The 17780-nt window shown below is 44.1% G+C and overlaps 1 protein-coding gene across 5 annotated transcripts in view; it reads right to left on the bottom strand.

The window, feature by feature from the left end:
* Positions 1–10463: 10463 nt before the first annotated feature.
* The window catches only part of LOC100076903 (zinc finger protein 474), a 40009-nt gene continuing 32692 nt past the window's right edge, over positions 10464–17780 (bottom strand). For 2 of the 5 annotated variants that reach the window (XM_007655674.4, XM_007655673.4), the window contains exon 4: positions 10464–14855. In XM_007655674.4, the coding sequence (XP_007653864.1) occupies positions 14704–14855 (152 nt within the window). In that variant the 3' untranslated portion in view covers positions 10464–14703. The remainder of the gene's footprint in view (positions 14856–17780) is intronic. The other 3 variants (XR_003756090.2, XM_029056361.2, XM_029056362.2) reach the window with 3 other exon arrangements.

Here is a 17780-nt window from a genome sequence, read left to right as displayed (position 1 = left end):
TCTTTCCACTAGGCCATGCTGCTTGTCTCTTGCTCATTGGTTGAGTCTGCTTGACCTTACTTTTCCACAGACCTTTCTGGTCAATATCATGATCACAATTCCCACTGTTCACACTCTCACCTGAGAAAAAGAGGCTGAGAATCCTCAAACATCCCAAGAGGTGGCACTTTCCAAAAGAGAAACCTGTCTTTAGTGATGAAAGCACCGCTTATCTCGGTCCAAAAATACAGTCAAATTTGTTTGAAAATGCCATTGCTTTGAAAGCTGTCTCTTACAGTACTAAACGAGGGCTCTGCAGTTCTATAAGGTTATGCCACGAGGCAGAGAGCAGTTCTATCATGGGTTCTAATCCTAGCTCTGGCACTTGTCTGCTGTGTGTCCTTGGACAAGTCACTTACTTCTCTGTGCCTCAGTTACTTCATCTGTAAAATGGGGGTTGAGATTGTGAGCCCCACACGGGACAGGGACTGTGTCCAACCTGATTTGCTTGTATCCACCCCAGTGCTTAATACAGTCCCTGGCCCATAGTAACACTCAATATAATAATAATAATAATGATAATAATTACTATTATTATTATCATAGGTGAGACCAGGATGAGACCTGGGCAGACGAGACAGGATGGCACACCTCCACAGATTCATAGAACTGGGTCTTCTGTGTAACCTTGGGCCAGTCTCTTACCTTCTCTGTGCCTCAGTTATCTCATCTGTAAAATGGGACTTAAGACTGTGAGTCTTCTGTGTGACAGGGACTGTGTCCAACCTGATTAGCGTATATATACCGCAGTGCTTAGTACAGTGCCTGGTACATAGTAGGAGCTTAAATACCATGAACAACAAAAAAAGTAGAGCTAGAGGAGTAATTGGTTTAATGCTCCTCAACCAGGGTGTGTGCCATACAAGTACTTGAAGATAATCAATTAATCAGTGGTATTTATTGAGCACTTACTGTGGGCAGAGCACTGCACTAAATGCTTGGGAAAGTACAATGCCTCTTCTTCCTCCTACTTAGAGTGTGAGCCCCATGTGGGACAGAGACTGTGTCTGACCTGATTAACTTGTATCTACTCCAGCCATTAGAACACATGGTAAGAACTTAACAATTATATTAATTATGATGATGATGATGGTGATAATAATAATAATAATATACAACAAAGTTGGTAGAAACGAAACCTGTCCACAAGGATGAAGTGCAAACAGGATTGGAGCCTGAGAAGAAATTTGGAAAGGAATACAACTCAGTACCACAGTTCAATCAACCAATCAATGGTATTTATTGAGTGCCTACCATGTGCAGAGCACTGTACTAAGCTCTTGGGAGAATACAATGCAGCAGAGTTGGTAGGGATGCTCCTTGCTCACAATGAGCTTACACTCTAGAGGGGAGACAGACGTTATAAAAATAAATAATTTATAGCTATGTACATAAGTGCTGTAGGGCAAATATCAATGCTTAAATGGCACAGATCCAAGTCCAGTTCCACAATTACTAATTGGTCCTGGGTGACGACAATCTGGCTCAATGGAGAGAGAGGCGGTCATGGTCTTTTTGAAATGTAACATCAATCCCCTCAGAACCGACTCACTGCAAGAAAAATCCCCATGCTGCTCCTCAGTGTTGACGATTTGTCAAGGCCCCAGAGTGACCCCTGTTTCAGTGAGCCACATGATTAGGCCAATCTATGAGTCATTCATAAGTCAAAAGGTACCCAAGGGTTCTGCAGGGGCATTACCCTGCATTCATGCAGGGTAACTCAGAAGGAGAAGCAGCATGGTCCAATGGATAGGGCACCTGCTGGGAGTCAAAAGGACCTGGGTTCCAATCCTGTCTCCTCCACATCTCTGCTGTGTGTCCTTAGGCAAGTCACTTCTTTGTACTTCAGTTACCTCATCCGTAAAATGGGGATTAAGACTGTGATCCCCATGTGGGACATGGACTGAGTACAATCCAATTAGCTTGTATCTACCCCAGTGCTTAATATGGTGCCTGGCACATAGTAAGTGCTTAACAAATACCAACCTTAATAATAATAATAATGTTGGTATTTGTTAAGCGCTTACTATGTGCCGAGCACTGTTCTAAGCACTGGGGTAGGCACAGGGGAATCAGGTTGTCCCACGTGGGGCTCACAGTCTTAATCCCCATTTTACAGATGAGGGAATTGAGGCCCAGAGAAGTGAAGTGACTTGCCCACAGTCACACAGCTGACAGGTGGCAGAGCCGGGATTCGAACTCATGAGCCCTGACTCCAAAGCCCGTGCTCTTTCCACTGCGCCACGCTGCTTCTCTAATCTTGTCCCCCCCAAAAAACAAACACAAAATCTTACTCATTGGAAATGCCTACAACCTACAGAGATTTGACAGCCTCCCTTGAGAAGGCATTTAAGAATTGCCAGTGGTCAATGGAAAGTTTGACTTCTAGGGCTAACTTTCTAGAGAAGAAAGGCCAACCAAAGTTGATAGTGATTTGCGTGAAAAATGGAAATAGGCAACTCATATGCAGCAGCTTTAAGGAGTGCAAGCAGTGACTTAGGTTAGCATGTGGCTTAAATGCAACCCCAAGCTCTGCCCTCAAAGCCCCTTCAAATTCCATTTCAGTTCAATAGTTCTTTGTCCAGACATTGTTGAAACCGACTTGGATACTACCAAAGTGGCTCCCATGTTACTATTATGCCAGTCAGTTGAGAATATTGTTTTACAACCGTAATTCAGAAACTACAGCAGCCGTAGCCCAGAGCCTGCAGGAAGCAGAGGGATTTTATCAGGCTGGTGTTTCTTATTTAAAGAAAAGAATTAGACATGCTAGCATCACCAGAAATGGAATTTGGCTTTCTAAAGTTGTTTCCATCAGAGGCCAGAGAATCGCTTGGTGATTCAGCATGGCTCTGGGGCTTTGAGTATACAAGTTCCAACCTTCCTCAAGAGTTCAAGTGTGTGGGGCCCTAATTACACACTTGTCCAGGACATGGGGAATTAAACCTTCATCAAAGAAGGTTTAATTTTACCTCTACCCCATTCTAGGCTTTAAAGTTTGATTTATTGACAGAGTTAACTCCCCTTCGTATAAGCAGCCATAATCACTGTTCTCCTTTCGCCAGCCTTCCAGGCACACCACCCACTCCCTGCTTCAGTGTTTCCTTCCTTCTTGGCCTCCTGAACCCAGTCTTGCCTGCTGTGTCTTCTCTTTCCATTCCCTACTCTGCGACTCCTGAGGTTAGGTTACCCTGGCTACAGAGGAATAGGTAACTGGGGAAACTCTCCCAATCATTCAGTCAGAATGACCAATTCCATCTCCATGATCTGAGAGCTTGTTGCTGCAATGGTAGCAGTCATGGAGAAAATGGAGTTGGGGATTATCTAGTAAAGTTTAATTAGCTGTAAAGTTTCCCCTTTCTCTGCTTTTATTTACATTTAAAGGTCACAAGTGGAGCCGGTCACTGGGTCTGTCCCACTCCCTGGAAAGAATCAATCAGTCAATGGTATTTATTGAGCACTTACTGTGTGCAGAGCACTGTACTAAGAGCTTGGGAGGATGCAATACAAGAGAGTGGTAGACACCGACCCATGGAACTAGAGTTCTCCAAGCTTCTATCAGAAGCCATCCACCACCAGAAGATAGCTAGACTCGCAATGTCCTACTTTGGTTTCGGTGGTGGTGGCAGCAAGAACTCTAGGGAGCTGATGGCAGCAGGGAGCCAAGTAATAGTAACAGGAGGAAACTAAGTAAGCACAGCAGCTACTCTCTGCTAAGTCTTGTACTAGGCCTGGAGTAGATATAAGATAGTCAGGTCACAATGCCTGTCTCACATGGGGATCACAGTTTAAGTAGGAGGGAGACACAGTCTAAGTAGGAGGGAGAATAGGTTGAATCTCCATTCTATAGATGAGGAATCTGAGGCCCAGAGAAGTTAAGCAACTTGCCCAAGGTCACACAGCAGGCAAGTGATAGAGCCAGGATTAAAACCCAGGTCCTCTGACTCCCAGGCCTGTGTTCTTTCCACTAGGCAACGCTGCTTCTCCAGCTGCCAGACTATCATTCTCCCAGTGTTCCTGATGGTATTTCCACCTTCACAGTCCCCATAGAAAAGCTTTCAGCTCCCCCGTGACCAAGAGTTGAACCTGCTGTTTCTTGTCTTCTCTTTCTGCTTTTACTTTCCTCCACAGTTACTATAGCGGTCTATAAGTATGTCTAAGTGAATTAGTGTTTGAGTGCCTGCCTCCCCAGCCTCTGTGTCTAACTTTGCTTTTTTCTCTGGGTCACTGTGTCTGAAAGTTTCTCACTAGCTGTCTTTCTCGGCCTCTGACTCCCTTTCCTGCCTTTTTCACTTGCATGTCAGACCAATACATTTGCTTCATGATGTAGTCAATTGTCACCAGGTAAATTGTTTTTTCTTTACTCTCCCCATCCTCTCCCACCCCATTTTTCCTGCCCTCCCCTCACCAAAGCTTTTACTTATTTTTTTTTTATACCTGTCTCTTTGCCTGCCAGTTCAGGTCTTTGAGATGTGGCTGCTAGGAGCTGAGGGGAGGTATCAGCTCTGAAGATGTTGAGAAAAAAAGGGAGGAAGTAATGGGTCTCTTCAAGGGATTTGACAGGCCCGTGATTTGGATCCCACTGTGTTAGACCTCATTGAACTACACTAAATACAGATCAATGGCATTTATTGAGCACTTATTATGTGCATTGCACTGTACTAAGCACTTGGGAGAGTGCCATATAACAGAGTTGGTAAACACACTCCATGGCCACAACAAGGTCACAGCCTAGAGGCGAGTTTACAGTCTATAGATCATTACAGATCTGGTTGGATCCTATTGGAGAAGATGGGGGAACACTGAGCCACTGTAGGAGGGAGAGGAGTGAGGATACTGGAATGCCCCACCCACCTTTTTTTCCAGCTCTGCTCCTTTGTCACTAGGCAGGTGACTATGTAATTTAAACCACCTTCACGATCAATGACATGAGGAAGTAAAGCAGCCATTTATTGGGTCATCTTGAAGGACTTTGCCTGATAAATGGGGTTGTATCTCAAAATGCTCTAATCCTTCATGGAACAATACTGACATTGTACTTTTGATTTGTTGATCCTGTTGCTTGCTTTTGCTTGAAATCCACTGTTATCCTGGTCTTTATCTATCTACCCCCACCTAGATTGGGGATAAGGAAAAGGTCCTAGAAAGGAAATGGCTTGCGGGGATCTCTTTTCCATATAGGGGCTTGCAGGACCCACAGGACGACAGACTGTTCTTATTCTCCCCATACAAAGAGGGCGGACCAAGAAATCCCTTCTAGCCACAGGGCTAATTCCACCTAGACCTGGCTTCCTCAGAATTTAGTCTGATGGAATGCACTATGTATTTTTTAGAAATCAGCATAATGTCAAGCATTTCTCCTAAGAGGCCTTACCTAAGTAAGACCTCATTTCCTCCCCCACCTTCCTCTCCACATTGCCGATGCACTCAGATCTGTATCCCATAAGCATTTATCTATATATCCTCCCATTCTGCCAATCCCCCTTTCTGTAATTTATTTTAATGTCCAGCTCTCCCTATAGATTGTAAGCTCCTTGTGGGCAGGCATTGGGTCTACCAACTCTATTGTATTGTACTCTCCCAAGAGCCAAGTACAATGCTCTGCTCACTGTAAATTCTTAATAAATACCATTGATTGATTCATTTCAGCTCCTTTTTGTACATTCCAAACAGCTAAGGGGTTCTACAGTTTAACATCAATCTTTCAACATTCATTTACTAAAACTTAAAAAACCAAACCTCAAATTTTAAGACATCCTCCAAAGGAGACCAAGTAGAAGGCACAGAAATGTTCAAACTCTGATCAATAGCAAGTCATTCATGGCCTGAGGAAAATAGAATCACCATGAGGTACCAAATGTTATTTTGCAAACTGTGGGATGTTCCCTTTCTCTCTGTTGTTCATGAGTGAGGCCAGAGAGGAGAGAGGGAGGTAAGGGGAGTTTTAGGAAATTGAAAAGAGGGCATGATAAGTGTGTATCTTGGTAACCTATGACGCCCACAACAAATTATAGGCTTCCAGGAATCCTTCACTATTTGGATTTTTCCAATTAAAACAGTGGCTTATGATCTGCCCCTTTGCCCCCTCTTCTGATGGGTTTCCTCCGGCGGGATCTGATTGGAGGGCAAATATGCTCGTTGTATCCTTTGCACCAAAGACACAATCCCCCCGGTTTTGAAAGCAGGAAAGTGGATTCAAGTGGGCATTCTGGGATACAATGTTTCCCGGGTCTCCTGACTACCAGGATACCTTCACTGAAGTTTGGGGTTGGAGGGAAAGAGGTGATTTTCTCCCCTTATCAGCCTAGTGGAGTATCAAAAACCTTTTGAAGTCCAATAATAAGCAGCAAACGAGTGGGAGGGAAAGCAAAAAATAATGTTTTCTCCAGATTCTATGAAAATCTCTGTGAAAAATCTGGGCAAGATCCAGCTCCACCATGCCTCCTCCCCTCAACCCACTGCCTCTTCACCAGCAGTGCCCAAACCATACCTTAGTACTCTTGAGACAGGGAAGAGTCGCTCTGATAAATCAGCTCGAAAATGGTCGGTCTTGGAAGATTCACCAAATAGGAGGCTTGCTGGCCATACACTCGGACTGATTTCATGGTATCGCTGAAATTTGGTTTACCTCAACGTTGACTCCCTACTTCCAGCTGCGGGATGAAGCAAGATGAAGTAGGACTTAACTGTGAAGGCAGAGAAGGAACTCTAGTGCCCCCTGCTGAGCTGACTGGATTTGTTAGCAATCACAGCTGACCTTCTGCTTTCCAAATTCCTGTTTTCCCTGGGCTGTTTCTGCCTGCTGTGGGCATTTTCAGGCTGGTCAGCCTTTTGGTTTCTGGTTGGGTGGAACTACGCTGATGGATAAGAAATAGAAACTTTAGCCCTTAGGGTCAACTCCTCCAGCCAGCCGCTGGCACTATTTTAAACCCGTGCTAATCCAAAACCATCTGCGCTAGCTAACCGCTTCACCACGGCCCCCACTTCTCTCCCAATGTGCTTTTCATTACCTTCTAAGTGAAACCATTTTCCAGGAGGCACTTTTAAGGGAATATTATTAATCATATGCCTTGGTGAGCCTCAGATAGGGAAAAAGTGAAGTGGCTGGTTGAAAAGAGTTGCTTTCCGGTTTCCTCGTGGTGCCCCTCGCTCATTTCAAGAGCTGGAATAATGGTGTAGAATTAGATTGGCTCCAAGTACGGCCAGCCAGTCAGCCAGCCAAAGCTTGACTGCTTTGCTGAGTTTCACTTGGTGTGCCTTTGTTAAGAGTTCCATTTCCTAAGGCTTTGGATTTCAAACACCGTGAGGTAGACGCTGGATGGGATACATGACTTTAGTGTCCACAGTAGTGGTCACCTCTGCATGAGCCAGTTGTAATTTCGAGAGGATGTTTACTTTGGAAAAATATGAACTGGACTAGACACCGCAGGGGCCAGGGAATCGGAGGACCTGGGTTCTAATCCTGACTCTGCTGTTTGTCTGTTGTGTGATCTTGGGCAAGTCACATAACTTCTCTGTGACTTAGTCTCCTTATCTGTAAAATGGTGATTAAATATCTGTTCTCCCTATTACTTAAAGTGTGAGCCCCATGTGGGCCAGTATCCATTTCAGTGCTTAGTACAGGGTTTGGCACAGAGTAAGTGCTTAACAAAGATGATGATGATAATGGTCATAATGATGATTATTATTATTGACACACACTTATTAGAGAAGCAGCATGGCTCAGTGGAAAGAACCCGGGCTTGGGAGTCAGAGGTCATGAGTTCAAATCCCGGCTCTGCCACTTGTCAGCTGTGTGACTGTGGGCAAGTCACTTAACTTCTCTGTGCCTCAGTTACCTCATCTGTAAAATGGGGATTAACTGTGAGCCTCACGTGGGACAACCTCATTACCCTGTATCTACCCCAGCGCTTAGAACAGTGCTTGGCACATAGTAAGCGCTTAACAAATACCAACATTATTATTATCATTAGCAGAGACTGCCCATATCAGCACCCTTCTACAGGAACTTGCTCTCTGATGTTAAGATTTTCCAGTTCCCCCCAATCCTTCCCCTTGTCTCAGATACTTCAAGAAGCTCTGAGAAAACAAATTGAGGAAACCAGCTGAAGGAAGAGCCACAAACTCCCACCCACCCCCAGTTATTCCCAAAAGATAAGTATCAGGCTGTGAGAAGCAGCGTGGCCATGAAAAGCAGCATGGCCTCATGGAAGGAGCACAGGCCTGGGAGTCAAAGGACCTGGGCTCTAATCCTGGCTTTGCCAATTGCTTGCTGTATGACCTTGGGCAAGTCACTTAAATTCTCTGCGCCTCAGTTTCCTCAACTATAAAACAGAGACTCAATACCTGCTCTCCCTCTGCTTAAGACTGTGAGCCCCATGCAGGACAGGGACTGTGTCCGACCTAGTTAACTTGTACCTACTCCAGCACTTAGAACAGTGTTTGACACATAGTAAGCGTTTAACAAATACCAAAAACAAACAAATCCAGGCATGCAGCCCAAAGCTCCCCCTCCATGGGGGTTCTTGGGCACACGGAGAGCAGCCAGTAAAGTCTAGGGACACCCCCACCCTCCTGCCTGCCATTGCAGGGGCCAGGCTGCTACACCCAACCACATTTAAGACTGCTATGAGTTTGTGACAGGAGGAGTGTGGAGATCAGAAATGAAATATTCCCTTTTCTCGTTGGTGTTTGTTTTTGTTTTCCCCCATCCTCCCTCTGACCTGAAACTTCCTCCTGCTTCGTATCCTCATTCTCAAAACCCGCCTAAAATCACATTTCTTCCAAGAGACCTTCCCTAAGCCCTCATTTCCCCTCTCTACCCTCCCCTCTGCATTGCCTATGCACTTGGCTGTGTACCCCTTTAACACCTGATATTCACCCCACCCCCAGCCCCATAGCACTATGTACATATTACTGAACTCTCCCATTCCTTCCATCTGTAAGTTATTTTAATAACTGTCTCCTCCTCTAGAGTGTAAGCTCCTTGTGGGCGCAGGTATCATATTTACCAATTCTATTGTATTGTACTCCCCAATCGCTTAGTACAGTGCTCTGCACACAGTAAGTACTCAATAAATGCATTGATTGATTGATTGATTTTTCCTATTTTTTTCCCTGTGTGTCTATTCTCCTCACATTAGAGTGCGAAGACCCTCTGAGCCAAGCAGAGTAACTGAATCAATGTCCATGGATCTTCCTTGGGCCTGGTAAGGAGCTTCACACATTATGAATGTTTAATGAATGTTGGAGTTGGATGATCACTAAAATCACTTTCGCATATTTTATAACAAAAAATAACAGTTGATAAGGATCCCACTAAGAGCCCCATCTCTTCTCCTGTCCTTAGAAAGCAGTGTCCATCTTGCAGTCTGCTGATCCAAAGGGAGTCATTACCCAAGGAGTCAATTTCCCAGGAAGCAGAAGCTGGTTTTTAGTACTCCGAAAAATGCATATCAGCTAATCCTGAACAATTATGACAAAATGAACTAGTTACAGATCTCTTTTTCATTTGAAAATGAAGCTGGAAATGTTTGCATCATTAGGAAACATGTGGGTTGGGGATTTTTTTTTTTTCCCAAACAAGCCCTGTGGTTTTATTCCATTGTCTGGTGGCAATAACACATTCCAAATCTTTCAAACCTTCTAAGAAGTTCTTCTGTAGAGGAAAGAGTTCTGTTTAATTTAACCTAGAAAATCTATGGACAGGAAGGAAAAGGCACTATTGGCTGAAACATTTAGACAGGTGGAATTTCAAGTGGACTGCTTCTGTCACCCAAAGAAGTAGCTGTCCACCTGAAAGAGATACTCTCCAATGCTCTTGGGAGGGAAGGACCCCTGATAAGTGCTCCATGTTCCAGATGGAGAAATGAAGGGGCAGAGAGGACACAGCACCTGCCTAAAGCTACAGGATGAGTCCAGGGATGGAGGCCAGGATTCTGGATGCCGAACTGAAACCACTCACTCCCCTTCCTCCCCAGATTTTGGACAGTCTCCTGTGAAGGCGGGATTTAGAACACAAAGGGAACATCTGCAATTGTCTTGACTTCTCCTGGATGACTGCCCAGGGAAATGCAACTTGGTTTTGGCTGGAGCAGTGCTTCACGCGGGGGGGGCGGGGGTGTTCATGTGTACTGGTTTTGAAGAGTGGTAGAGCAGGAGGTTGTAGACTCCACATTAATATTGAGTTTTGGGGACAAATGGTCAGTGGAGGAGTCATTGAAACCAAGTTGAGAATGATCTAAATTTTACTAAAGTAAAAAAGAAAATGGTGTCTCATGGAAACTTGACAGGACCTAATAGCCTTGTGGAAGACTTTACTTTCTGAAAAAGACATCATTACACTCTTCTCAATGGTATTACAGGAATTTAAGACTCAATTTACATGAAACCGCATATAGTAATTTGGATTTTCACTGCCTTCATTGTTTTAAGTACTTTATTTAATTGCTGTTCTTGTGGCACATCAACAACTGGGGAATGAATTGCATTTTTTCCAATTATGACAACAACACGAGGGTCTGGTTCCAAGAAGCTGTGGTCAGTTCCCGATCACATGACATCTTTCAGTTTTGACACTTTCTGTGATGAAGTTAAAGCTTCTTTTCTTGCAATTATAGAAACATCCCCTATTGCATATTGTGAAATAACAGAATTACAAACTCAAAAATCCAAACATTTATTATTTGGGCAAAATGCCAACTTTTACTGAATGTTTCAGAGGGTTTTTGCCTTTAAGAATTTGGATAATCATCCCACTTCTCTACTTCATCTCCTTGTGGACACTTGACTAAAATGTTTACTGATATTATGCCAGGATGACCAGAGAACATTCAAACCCTGTAATACCACTTATTCTAAAAAAAAAAAAAAAAGCAGATTTAGTATCATTCAAAGAAATACACTATGTAAACAGAACACAATTTTCTATGTAGCTAATTTCTATCTTATAACAAAAACTCTTAGAATTTAATTCAGATCGCTTCCTGGATTCTGAATCTAAACAAGTGGGAAATAAATGTTTAAGCAGATAATCCTATTTCTTTGTAATAAAACAACATTTTTACATTTGTTTCTTCTAACATATATTTGCTTAGAACAATGACATCAACCCAACTATGCTCACAATGATCTTAGAGTTCATATGGAATAAGAGAGAAAACATGAGCCAAGAATGAAAATGTGAATAAAAGAATGGAAGGAAGGGTCATGAAGGGAAGAAGAGTAGCAAACAATGAGCTGGGAAACGTGATGGAAGAAAAGCAGAAAGAAAAAGTAAACATTCCCATTTACTGTGAGCTTGTTACTCATTTGTCTTAATAAACTCTCCTCCCCCGCAATTCAGAGAAAGAGACCAGTGACTCCACTGTGGAGAGAACCAGATTGAAAAACATCAAATTGAGCCCTTCGAGCTTCAGTCACTCACAAGATGGTGTAGAGGGAGACAAGAGAAGACACAGGAGGAGGGGAGGTGACTCATGGCATTACTCTTTTACACATCTGAGGATCCTTGCAGGGAAAAAAATTTTTTGTCAAACCTCATCTTTCAGGAAGGGTAATGATAATGAACGAGAGAATCTATGCCTGCCATTTTCATTTCCCTTCACCTGGAGGTGGAGGGTAGGAGGAATGACTCATGGGACCCTCTTAATGACAGCAAACCCCTGGGAGTAGCCTCTGGGGAATCTTAGTGGAGACTAATGCAATAGATCAGTCACTAACAGCTGGGAGTTGCATACAGTCATGTTTAACTTATTTAGAAACTCAACCATGTTCATTGGTCACTTTAAGGATGTAGCCTGCTAGAGCCAGCCATTAGCAGGCTAAACCATTTAAATGAGAAGTAATACTTTTGCAATATGTGCAAATTCTGGGACCCACAGGTTGCCCGCTTTACCTGTTAAATAAAGATGGCCCTTCCTCAGTGGTGTCATCTTCTCCTAGATGGAATCCACAGTGTGGATTCCGGGACTTAACTGTATATCCGCCCCTGCCTTCTAGCACTAACTTCTCCCTAAGGAAAGAGAGCAGGAAGGTCTCATCTAGGATTGTGTTCAGTGTTTACATCATGGAGTCCAGCTGCCATGCTTCTGACAGAGCTGCCTGGTGATCTGTGATTGTCTAAGTCACCTACACCTACTAAACCATGCTCTGCTTTTATCACGCGAACATAGGAGTCACGTTCCCGGGTGTAATTCTTCACTCACACTCAGGGTAAATGATGGGTTGATCATATGGTGCCATCTTTCACCAAATATTTGGCTGAGGCATGATCAATACTGCCTGAGTTACAGGTTTCCTTTTTACTAAAATGATATTGACATTATAAATGGACCCTGTCTTTGACCCCTCTCCCCTGTGCCCAAACAACAGCGATTAGCTACCATGGGCATCGGAGACTCTTTCAAACCCAGTTTCAGTGGGCTGACCCAACCCAGGAGTGTGGATGTGTAGACCAGGATTCTTGCAAACCTTCATGTCTGGGAATTAGTGGTACATTTCCTGCTGCTATAACTTAATTTTTTTTCAGCCTTTCTTCAGTTTCATTTTAGCCACTATCAGCAGTTTTCCACATGCCAGTTGGGTTTTTCTTTGTTTCCTCTGCAGGCAGGAAAACATTTTTCATCTTTCCCCAGTCTTGCAGGGAGTGTACCGTGCCAGCAGAAACAGGCAAAGCGATTCCCGGGCCTGAGGGCCAGTCAGTGTGAGGGAGCGATAAGGGAGGGGACTGCTCTCCAAGGGAGAATAAGGGTCACCAAGAATGGGGAAAGGAAAACCCTCTCCCCTTCCCTGGAATGGACATGGTGCCCGCCCAGGCCGGGGAGTGAGGGGAGCAGCTGATAAAGCAGAATCAAGACGGGAAAGAAAGGGGAGAAAGGAGTAGGGTCTTGGATGGGCTGAAAATCTGGATCCCAGCCTGATCCAATCCACCCAAGGCCAGGACAAGGCCCAAGCTAAATCCAAAAGGAGCTACAGGATTGTGGGCCTGTTACCTAGCCCAACCTCACTCCAGGAAGTGAGGCCGGGCTCATGCATCAAGTTCATTCAGCTCCCCGTGCTCCCTTTCAGCCGCGATATTCCTTCCAGGCTTGATCTGAATGCCTGCAATGTGCAAATGATCAAATGATCATCAGGGAAAACCTGGAACGCTTCCCACGGCCTGAGCTCCATCCATGGGAGAAGGGAATTCAATTAAAGTTTGTTCAGAACTAGTTATCAGGGTTGGTGGGGAAGCTACATTTTTTCAGATGCCTGTAATAATATCACATCCAGCACCAGGAATAGCCTGGATCAGCCTAGCCATCCCAAGTACCTTAACCTTTGTCTGCTCTTCATCATCGAGGGAAGGGTAAGCTCCCTGGGAACTAATACACATTTGTCAGGTTTACTGACTTCAAGGAAATGCAGAATTTCAAACAACTCTCCCTCCTTCCTCACCCCCAAGTGCCCGCCATTGCTCGAGGAGTTCGTCTCTTCAGAGGGCACTGAGGTGTTTCAATTTGAATTGATCGGAGATGGAGGAGTTAGATCAGGGGAAGAGAAAAGAGCAGGCAAGTGGCTTCCTGGATCAGTGAGGTCTTGTTTTGAGTTCATGCCAATTATCTTCCATTGATGTCATTAGTACTGATAGCTAGGCCCTAGGTTGAATTTCCTAAACTTAGGCCTCTTCCTTGAATCAGAAATCTTAAACGTAACAGCTATGGGGGTAAAAAAAAAACACAAAAAACACAAAACAAACAAACAAAAAACATGGCTTCAGGCCAGACCATCAGGTTTAGAGAATTAGTTCTGGGAGAAGGTGAGACTTCAGGTGAGACCTGGTCCCTTTTAATGAATTAGAGATCTCCTGGACTTAACCCAGGAGGTTGGATTGGATCAGATACTGGGAGTGAAATGCTTTAGATTTGGTCCCTGTTCCTCTAGTGAATAAGGTCCAAACTGTAGTTCTAGAAATAGACAGATACTGAGATGAGGCTGAGCACAAAGGAGGGAGGAGGTGACCCAGTTAGTCAGGACAACTCAGAGACCAAGGAAGGTCTAGACAGTCTCCTGTGTCCCTCTGGAACCCAACATAACCCAGTAGCCTCTTTGAAAGATTGAATATAAAACCCATAGTCTTCCTGAGCCCAAGGAAGAGGGAGGAAACCCGGCTTCTCAGGAAATGAGGCAGTCTCAGTGAATTCAAGAGGGGCTTGGTTAGCTTCATAGACAAAAGGCAACATGAGAGAAATTTAGAGAAGTTGGAGAAAAGGTTAGGGGTGGTAGATGGTCCAACCAGAACCATGAGGAAAGATGTCTTGGATGGTTACCACCATGTAGTTCCTCCAAGTATCCCAGTGTCTCTATTGGAGACAGAATTCTAGGCATTGCTCATATTCTTATGATTCTCTCTTCAGTCTTGAAACACAACCACCAGCCTAACTGACCAAAGTGAGAAACCTGTCCATTGGACCTGGAGACCCTTTGCCTCATCAGAGGATTTGACTCATTGGAGAACATCAACCTCTGGACCCAGAAAATCAACAATTATTTCACAAGGGGCTGTGAGTTTTCTAGGACATCTAAGCCCCCTTGTTAGCCCCCTCCCCCACCACTGTCTCTCCCTGCACTCTGACATCTTTCCAATGGGATATCGTTCTTTTAACACTTTGGTGAGGGACGGCTTTACTTGGCTGCTTTTGGTTTACAAGAGCGCTGGTGGATAATCAGTCTGTCTGGCAGGAAGGAACGCCCGCAAGTATCACAATGAACCGGCTGACTCTGGGAACTATTCCAGAAAGCCTCATTCAAAGCACGGACATCAGAGAAGCCTTTGTCTGGAAAAGGGAAAAAAAGCAGGATCAGTTTCTGGAGAACCATATTCTACTCTTTATGGAAAATATTTTCAGGAAATACCTGTTGACTGAGCCTTTTAGCCAAATCATTTTGCTTTTACAAAAAAGTCTGCTTATCCTCCCAGAGGGTTAGTAAAGTTAACCATGAAATGAAACATTTACACACCTTGTGTTGAAGGGAAAGCCTTGTGCTAAGGGTTACGATCTACCTTCGTGACTCATTATCCACCTCTTTGCTTCCACACAACCGTTTGCAAATATGACAGGCTTCTCTAATGTTATTCCTGTTCACCACCCTATGATCTTACCAAGGGATATGTTCCTCTTTTCCTGGGCTTGGGGAGAACATTTTGGTAACCTAAACTACCGGTCAGAGAGAATTTCACACAAGTTGTACCTTGCAATCTTATCTCTCTTATTTTGTAACCAGTTTTCCTAAATGATTAGCTTGAAGTTTGCCACACGGAACAGCTAAGCTGCTGAAAAGAGGTTTCCTTAAATAAAAAAGGCAGATCATCTTAACAATGACATCTCCATGCTGTAATCAGCTTTGGCAGCTGAGGAGAAACATGCATCTGGCTTGATTTTGGAAGAACAGTGTGGGACTCGGGCTCAGCAAAAGGCACTTACAGAGAGGCTTAAATGCATTAAATGGACTCTGCTTTCAAACTGTGAGCAAACTGGCCACTTTAAAAAAGTACCCAGGCCATTGTAAAATATGACATGGTTTCTCTCCCTAACCCTGCATTTGTCTCTTCATTAAGGGACCAGGCAGTTTGAGTCCTACTGAGGGGTTCCTATGACCACAACAAGCTTCAGATCCCTTAATGTTCCTGTTCCTAATGTTCTTTTTACCGAATGAGCAACGAACCCTGTTTCTCCTTTGGCTGAAGAAGGATCACCCTCCTGGCAGGAAATGAATGTGTATTTGGTGTACTTTGAAAAGTCTTTCGAACAAATAAATAGCATATGCGTGCATGAGTGAGAATTTACTTTCTCTTTCCCTCAGTATGGTCAAACACAAAACTTTCTGCAGGTGAGTTTCTTCAGTGATACATGATAGGGAATATCTACCTGAATTTGAACAAGAAAGATTTTATTACAGCAGTGGGCATTTAGTAGACTAAACTCCCCATAGAGAAGATTTGCAACGTGAGTATTTGGGGAGAAGGGGTAGGGATGGCACTACCTAGAATCTAGTTCTGGGATTTCTGGGTCATCAGGAACAATCAATCAATTACATTTATTACTTGTTAAGATGCAAATGGTGTTCCATAACCCAATTAATCAATGGTATTTATTAAGTGCTTACTAAGATGCAAATCAGGGATTGTCTCTCTCTGTTGCTGAATTGTACTTTCCAAGCGCTTAGTACAGTGCTCTGCACACAGTAAGGGCTCAATAAATAAGATTAAATGAATGAAGTGGTGTACACTTTACTAAGCGTTTGGGAGAGTACAATACAAGAGAATTAGCAGACAAGTTCCCTGCCCAAGACATTTCGTTTCCAGGCCCAGACCCTGAGCCTGACACTGGCAAATAGGAAGTGGCAAAGCTAGTGGGTTGGCAGCTATATCACCAGGCTCCTCACACACCCAAATATCCTATTTCATTGGCCAGAGGTTTGCCCTCCAAACACTTTTCACATCCTCCCTGTATAAAGCAAACCTGATGAGAGGTTGAAAAAATTTAGAACATGTCTACCAACTCTGTTATATTGTACCCTCTCAAGCGCTTAGCACAGTGCTCTCCACACAGTATGCATCCCATAAATACCACTGATTGATTGATCGATCTTGCCTCGTCACAATGGCACGAATGACATTTCACTCATTAGCCAGTCAATGAAAGGGGAAATGTTACTACTGCTCTTTGTTCTAGTTCAGCATGGGGGGCCAAAAGCGTTAGTTTGTGCTTGTGCATGTGGCATATTTGTGGAAAGATGACAACTTTCTGTGCATTTCCTGATTGCTTTGGAAGTATGCTGGACTGACAGCTGGTAGTTGTGGTTGCTCGGTGCTCTCTCTTGCACCCACCCCCATCCTCCCTGAATGTTGAGGATACCCAGGGCAGCGGGCTGAGGGAAAGGGGCTAAGGGGTGGAAAGGTCTGTAGTGCTGTCAGTAAGGTTTCTTGGCGAGGGCTCTGAGGTGGAGCTAGAATACATGGCTCCAAAAATGCTAACTCTGTCTGCACAGCACATTTCCCTCTATTGTCACTTGGCGCTGAACATTAGTTTTGTCCCATGCACATCTGGGCCAAAGCCAGATTTCCTGCTGAGAAAATCTCTTCAAAAAAATAAGCTTGCCCTGAGCAAACTCGACCCTTCTGTCCAACTCTGTACTAACTGAACTGTTTTGAGTTTTTCTGGGTTTTGGATTTGTTTTTCTTTGTTGTTGTTGTTGTTGTTTTAGCCGGGGTTGGGTGGGGAGGGGGCTTAGCTAATGCTAAATAGAAATGTTAACAGTAATTGCACTCCTATCACCAGGTGTGAGGAAATGTTTTCATAGCTCCCTGGTTGTGCTCTGGGGAGAATGGGCAGGGATGGAACTACCTAGAATCTAGTTCTGGGATTTCTGGGTCTCATCGGAATCAATCAATCAATCAACCTATCATATTTATTGCTTACTAAGATGCAAATGGTGTTCCATAATGTTCCATAAACCAGTTAATCAATGGTATTTATTAAGCACTTACTACAATGTAAATCAGGGATTGTCTCTTTGTTGCTGAACTGTACTTTCCAACATTGTACTTTCCACTCAGCCAGTCAAAGGGGAAATGCTACTACCGCTCTTTGTTCTAGTTCAGCATGGGGGGGGGGGGGGGGCAAAGGCATTAGTGATTTAGGTGCCCAGATTAGTGGCCTAAGAGTGAGCCAGCATGAGTCATGGATTAGAGCCTCATG

Source organism: Ornithorhynchus anatinus, chromosome X5, assembly GCF_004115215.2.
Source record: "Ornithorhynchus anatinus isolate Pmale09 chromosome X5, mOrnAna1.pri.v4, whole genome shotgun sequence".
Classification (NCBI taxonomy): domain Eukaryota; kingdom Metazoa; phylum Chordata; class Mammalia; order Monotremata; family Ornithorhynchidae; genus Ornithorhynchus; species Ornithorhynchus anatinus.
This window is presented reverse-complemented; position numbering and strand designations above follow the sequence as displayed.